This window comes from Nyctereutes procyonoides, unplaced genomic scaffold (genome assembly GCF_905146905.1).
Source record: "Nyctereutes procyonoides isolate TBG_1078 unplaced genomic scaffold, NYPRO_anot_genome, whole genome shotgun sequence".
Lineage (NCBI taxonomy): Eukaryota > Metazoa > Chordata > Mammalia > Carnivora > Canidae > Nyctereutes > Nyctereutes procyonoides.
Genome location: NW_026575044.1, coordinates 27,024,049 through 27,031,293, shown reverse-complemented (window position 1 = coordinate 27,031,293; position 7,245 = coordinate 27,024,049). Strand labels below are relative to the sequence as shown.

Here is a 7,245-nt window from a genome sequence, read left to right as displayed (position 1 = left end):
AGCGGGATCCATGCAGGAAGCCCGATGTGGGATTCGATCCTGGAACTCAGGACCACGCCCTGGGCTGAAAGCAGGCGCTAAACCGCTGGGCCTCCAGGGATCCCCCCAGAGTATCTATTGCAAAGGACATATGAAGCAATATTCATATGAACAGTTCCTGATGCACAGTAAGTACCACATATGTGTGAACAGTTCCTGATGCACAGTAAGTACCACATATGTGTGAACTACCATTATTGTATAGTACAGACTAGAATTTGCTGTGTGGGGCAATATTTCTCAAAGTACAGTCTTTCTCAAAGTGCATCAAAATCATGGGAGTACCTTGTTAAAATGTAGACCTCTAGATCTCAAATCTTCTGAAGCAGCATCTTTGGATAGGTGCCACTGTATAAAACCTGCTACTGCAAAGGGGGAGAACTGGAGTGGGAATGAGATACATCTGGATTCAGAAAAAGTAACCAGAGGACTTCCAGGAACAAAGAACCAGGAGCAGTGGTCAGAGGACATTTCCCCAGCTTTCTAGACAATAAGAATCACAGAAAATTCTGATTCAATAGGTATGTACCCTTTCTGAAAATGTCCCAAATGAACCTTACCAAAGAAATTTGGCAAATGCTGACCTAGAGATTCCCACAGATTTTTAGTATTCCCTAATTCTGCTTTAAATTCAAGATTTGGTGAGGGCCCATGCTCTACAAGTGCAAAGTACCAAACGAATTTGTTCACTCAAAAACACTTTGGCATTGCAGTGCAGTAGGTCACAAAAGAAGTGGTGATCCTGTTCTCTCCCCATAAGGAACTTGCTGAGGAATGAGCTGTAAAAGCCATACTTTATTATTATCTGGAATTGCAAATTGTGAAGCATGTCATGTACTTCAAAGTTGATCTAGAGTAATGGTTGTCAAGAATGTGGTCCCTAAATTCAGTGCATCAGCATCAGTGCATCAGCATCAAATTGTTAACAATTTAAACTATCAGGCCTTACCCTAAAGCTTCGGGAGCAGAGCCCAGTAATCTGTAGTTTAGTAGCCTTCTAGGTGATTCTGACATTCGCTCAAGTTTGGGAACCACTGGCCAAGCAAAAGGAATCTCCTTCAACACTTTCTCCACCATAAAGTCACTGAATACTTCCAGTATTCTGCTTCCTTCCCAGTCCACTAATCTCTCCCCTCCCCACCCCACATTCAATTAACCAATTCCCAAAAACAATGTACACGTTTCAAAAACAACATAAAACTTTATTAAGAACATCTTATATTATCATCAGATACAGCCAAAGAAAAAGGGGTAAATAAACAGGGAAACTTCATCTTCCCATGTGCTATTGCCACCTCAGAACAGACTCGTGTGCGGATGGCTGGAATTACAGATGGCAACAAATGCTCTGTATAAATAAATTCAGTAACACAATGCTCCCTTTCTATACAGAGAAGAACTGGGTTTACACTTTAAAAAGCTTTGATATAGTGCAACAACTATGAAACAAGACTACATCTTTAGGAGCTATTTCTTAATAGAATACAAAGCAGTTTTGTAGCTTTATGTTATTTCATATAATACAAATTTTTAGAATGGAAAATTCAGAAAGGACATTCTAACTTTCCCAATTAATTTGTACTTTTGATTTTTTTTCTTTCTAAAGATTTCTCAGAGCCAGTTCAATAACTATACTCTAATAGAGAATCTGCTCATCTACAGTGACAACTGACAACCTAGTTTTGTTCTTTTAATTCTGCAAATCAAGATAACCAGGTCATCCAAGCTTTTGCTGATTCTGAAGGAATTCTTATAGAAAAACCCTGATTCAGAGTGCATGTGAGAAGAGGTACCAAAATAGCTGCATCTGGACTGATTTTCCTAGAGAGGGAGGTTGGCTATTGAGCACAGCTGATTTTCTCAGACTCCCGGGTTCCCCCAGGTGGTTCTTTTACTTACTGTAGTGACGGAAGGAGCAGAGGGAACGTCAGGGAATCTGTTCAAATTGCCACTCCAGACAGCTCTCTGCACTGTTTGTGGAGAAAAGAGTGATGGTATCCATTCAAACCACAGTACCCCTACTGCAAGTGTGGTGACATGCTTTTCTCTTTAGGGCCAGGCCAAACTGCACTCAAAGATGCATGATTTGCCTCATGTACATACACAGCGGAGAAAATGCTCATGATTTAGAACTTGGTATTATAGTACCCCATCTTACCCCATTTCTTGAGAACATGTAAGTCTACCTGTTAGAAAGGAAGACTATTCACTGCTAAGGCTTACCATGTTAACTATCATAAGGCTGAAAAAATAACTTCTAAACCAGACCATGTCATTTGTGTTTACAGTTAGTGAATTAACCAACAGCTAAAGGTTTGTGGAGGATTTGGTCAAAGGGTGGGACTGGGGGTAGGATTCAGGTTGAGTACTATCACTTATCACAAATCGCATCAAGCTCTTTAAAAAAATAATGCATTTTTATCATAAATATTTAGAACAGATACTGGCAATAAAATCAGTATCTAAGAAGTCTGTCTTAAACGGTGAAAATATTTCAACAAACTTCTAATAATTCAAATCTTCCCAGGAGTACATAGTTTATAAATTAGTTTTAAATGGAAAAAATATATTTTGAATGGATAAATCACCACTTTAGCAGATCATAAATAAGATCAAGACACTGAAAATAAATTAATATACAAGTTTTTGTTTTCACTTTAACAGGAAAAACTAACTTACATGGTATACTTTTATAACAGGTATAACTAGGTTTTTATAATTGTGCATTGGTTACCCCACCACCCCCATGCTGAATCTTCTTCTCACATATCCTACACCTAGGGACAGAGGTACACAAGACAGACAGACACCCCAATGTATGAGTCTGGCTGCTGCACACCATTTCCTTAGAGTGATGTTACAAATGCTGGTCAGGATCTATTAGTAATTTGTCAACCACATTACAAGTTAAGTACATTCATGGTTAAGTGGATTAGATTCCCAGGTGAGCTTTCTGTGGTAGTGTTTACAGGGAACCTAATTACTATTGTTTCTGTGAGAAAATGTGCCCAGAGTCCCAAAAGTTGACTAAAAGACTTTGGAATATAAGTCATATATAGATGGGGACTACTAAAATATGTCTATGTTTTGGAGAGGTCAAAGTGTTAAAAACACTGTTTCCAGAACTACTGGGTACTGAAAATAAGTATTTGCCTTTTCCTTCACATATAAATTCATTTTAACTATAATTTCTAATATTTAGAACAAAAGAGTTAAGCCATTCAGACTAGTAAGACATTAACTGGCTTATGGGATTTAAAAGATGTTTTATTGACTATCTAGCTTGAATCTGCTTACAAGGAAAAGAAAAATGTCTAATATGTAATGAGTGAAAATAATGTTTATCCTAAGTCATTATTGAGTACAAATCCACAGCTTAACAATGTGATTTAAAAAGAAAGCAGGAGAGCATGCAACTGCTCTAACACACAGGGTTAGAAATAAAAGGTAAAAGTACATTTGTTTTGGTAATTCTAAATATACAAATATAGTATTTGCCAGATCTACCCTGTAGTGTAGCACTGCTTAATTTCCAAATATACAGTCATTCAAAAACCTTAAGGAAACATTAAAAATGTTCCAGGCTACTTTACTGAACTTCAAGGAATATTGTGTTGAGATTTTAGAGCTAAAAATACTATTGTTTTTAAAGTTAAACGGCTAAGTAAATAGTAAAAGTTATCATTATTTTGTTTCTTTTAATCCCCTAGATGGCTTTATGTTAAAGGGATCTATTGTGTTAAAAGGAGACTGATTTGAAAATAGCAATCAGTTCCAGAATCAAAGTTGTCCTCTTGGTAGAAGGTCAAATTTTACAACATTTCCAAAGCATTTTCATATTAACCTACTCAAATAATTCTAAACCATTTGATCAAGGGGGTCCCTATTTAACACTCCTTTTATTCTACACTGGCAGCTGGAATGGAACCCCGACAGTACTATTGTGGAAAAGTTCCCTAAACTTTAATCTGAGCCTTACTTTTGTGTTAAATTACTGACCTCTAGAAAATAAGGAATCAAAAGCTTTAAGAGGCACAGAACTGATATTTTGGTCAGGAAGAAGGGTGAAGATTAAGTTGGAACATTTAGTCACTCCTACAATCAAGTCCTAACTATACCATAATAAAGTCTCTACCAACTCTTGAATAATTCTCACCCTTTAGGAATTACATACTTTACAGTGATTAGATACTGAAGAAAATAAAGAAAAATATTTGAAAATACATGAAGAAATAGAAACATGGAATTTCTCACAAGGCCTTGAATCAAAAAAATTTACAAAAAGATCTTTTGAAAATAATCACTATTTCTGAGCTTATTAATACACAGAGATCACTTTGTTTAAACTAAGTCATGTTAACTTACCAATAAAATAGTAAACAAACCAACATTTTAAACAATTTTTATAAATTACTTTTCACTTCTTTTTCTTAGTCATTCTCTCAACCATATACAAAAATAACGCTACAGGACTGTCCACCTAACCTGTCTCCATCTCTTGCAAAGTCCTGGGCCCTGGAAAGAGACTGGTCATCAATCTTCACTGTAGATGTCCCCTGCAAAGGGCAGGTGCATGTGGCTTCCAGTAACATTGGGCAATCGGGATAAGTCTGGCAGGCTCTGGATCCGGGACCTGAGTTCTTTGCGTACCAGGGAAACTCTGGCTAACTTCCGCTTGTATTCCTGTAACATCAAACCACTTTCATTAGCATTCTGAGAGTTGAGAGAAGAGCTATCTAACTAATACTCTGCATATAACCTGGTATTACACTCAGTTAATGCTGAATAAAAAAGGATGATTATAACGTTAGCTTTAGATCAAAGGAGGGACTTTGGAAATATACTACTAGGATAAACTCTATTATTATGAAAAAACCACAAACCACAATCTCTTTTTTTTTTTTTTTTTGAGATACAGAGAATGTGAGCACAAGTTGGGGGGGGGGTAAGAATTTTAAGCAGGCTCCATACTGACTTGGGGCTCAATCTCACAACCCTGAGATGGTGATATGAGCGGAAATCAAGAGTCAGATGCTTAACTTGACTGAGCCAGCCAGGTGCCCAAGAAGCCACAATTTTCAACAGTTGTTGTTACACATCTGTGAAAAGAAGACTAACACATTAATATTCCAACCTCAACATGTAAGATTTCCAAGTGTCCTTGAGCTTAGATAAGAAAAATTATGTATTTGTTTTCACAAACCTAAACTCAAATTTAGCCTTTTTTTTTTAAGATTTTTATTTATTTATTCATGAAAGACAGAGAGAGAGAGGCAGAGACACAGGCAGAGGGAGAAGCAGGCCCCACGCAGGGAGCCTGATGCGGGACTCGATCCTGGGACTCCAGTATTGCGCCCTGGGCCAAAGGCAGGCACCAAACCACTGAGCCACCTAGCCTTGTTTTCAATTGTGAATGTTGGCAACACATCACAGGAGTATTATCAGTACCTGTGAGTTTAAGTCTCCAATAGAAACAAGTTGCTATAATATTACAAGTTTTTAAAGCTATCTTGAAATACTGTTTACATTTGTTACAACTTTGAAATTACGGTAGTTATTAGACCAACCACTAAATGTTATTTAATGTGTCAATAAAGATTTATATATTATTGTACAAATTTGATTATGTCAACAACTGTATTTTAATATAATTTGTTTCCTTTGTAATGCCATGCATTTTACTTTCTACATTAAAATACTGAATTTGAAGGGCACCTAGGGGCTCAGTCACGTTAGGTGCCTTTGGCTCAGGTCATGATCCCGGAGACCTGGAATCAAGCTGAGAGCCTGCTCCCCCGCCCCCCCCCCCCCCCCGCCGCTCCTCCTGCTTGTGCTGTCAAATAAATAAAATCTTAAAAAAATAAGATACTGAACTTGAGAAGGGGTCCAAACATCAGACTACCAAACAATTCCAATGGCCCAAAAAAGGTTAGGAAACCCTGCTAACAGTGGTCCAAAGACTCAGAGACTGGAAACCAATCAAGATCATTTGGCTTAGAGGGAAACAGCCTATTCTCTACACTGGGAATATCTCCTTTTAACTGAAGTTTCCAGAATTCAACATGGAGAGAGGATTCTTCTATGCTCGATCACCTAGTGGAGGGGAGATGTGAAAGAGGGAATTTATTTATTTATTTATTTATTTATTTATTTATTTATCTATCTATCTATCTATTTATTTATTTTGAAAGAGGGAATTTAGAAAATGGGTATTTTTCCTTCTAGAAAAGCCTAGAACCTTCTCCCTCCCTCTAACCATTTGTCTCACAAATAAGACAGAAAAGGTAATTGATAAGCTTTCTTTTAGGTAGAAGGTCTAATCATCAAAAGCCCTTCTTCTTTGGTGTTCTCAATTCTGTACAGAGTCAGCTAAGGAATTTTTGAAGGAACAGATTTTTCAAGAGAACTTCAGTCCTACTACCTATTAATTAAATGAGAATAATCTCTGGAAGTGGGTCCAAAGTTCATGGATTTTGTAAAGTTCCCAAAAGGATGCTAATACATAAAGTTGTGAGCCACTTCCTTAGTTTTTCTGCCTAAATGAAATCAACTAGTAAGGTTTCATTGTATGACTGAGCCTCCTCCCTTAAAGAATAACCACACAAGGGGAAAGGGATTTATAAAAATTACTAAACCTCAACTGCTCTAAGGGAATGGGGAACAGGAGCATTCTGAAGTACAGGGAACTGGGCAGAGTAGCAGGCAAAGGCAAGGCTGAAGGCTGGAAAAGTTCAAGGATAGCTTTGGGCACATAAGAGAGGTGTCAATTCTTGCCATGTCTACATGTCCCTGCATTTCTAATTTATCATGAAGATCAAGATGGAGTAAAAGAATTTAATAGAAATCTAGAATTTCAAGGTATGATTTTCCTCCTCCCTTATCCCCTTCACAAGTGATACACACTGGAACACCAATTAAGTTTCAGCATAGTAGCTCAGAGTGGCATACAAAAGATTAGCACCAGAATATTTCACATTCTAGATGCATACCTCTCAGTAAGATCTCATTACACATGTCCACATTTAGCAGTTTCTTCCTCAAAACAAACTGGTATGGGGCAGACAACTTCTCTCCATCTGTCCCACTATTCTTAGATAAATCATTTTTGAATAAATACATATATATCTGCAGTCTGGGGCCAGCATGATATATTCAGATGTTGTTCAAACATACTCAAAAGCAATTATTCTCTGCTAGAAAATATGT

The 7,245-nt window shown here is 37.3% G+C and overlaps 1 protein-coding gene across 2 annotated transcripts in view; it reads right to left on the bottom strand.

Annotated features, from left to right (window-relative positions):
- Positions 1–1,216: 1,216 nt before the first annotated feature.
- The window catches only part of RPRD1A (regulation of nuclear pre-mRNA domain containing 1A), a 76,649-nt gene continuing 70,620 nt past the window's right edge, over positions 1,217–7,245 (bottom strand). Inside the window, exons 7-8 of one of the 2 annotated variants that reach the window (XM_055323733.1) lie at positions 4,525–4,722; positions 1,217–2,009 (exon numbers count right to left, since the gene is read on the bottom strand). In XM_055323733.1, the coding sequence (XP_055179708.1) occupies positions 4,573–4,722 (150 nt within the window). In that variant the 3' untranslated portion in view covers positions 1,217–2,009; positions 4,525–4,572. Of the gene's footprint in view, positions 4,723–7,245 lie in introns of both variants that reach the window. The other variant, XM_055323732.1, reaches the window with a different exon arrangement.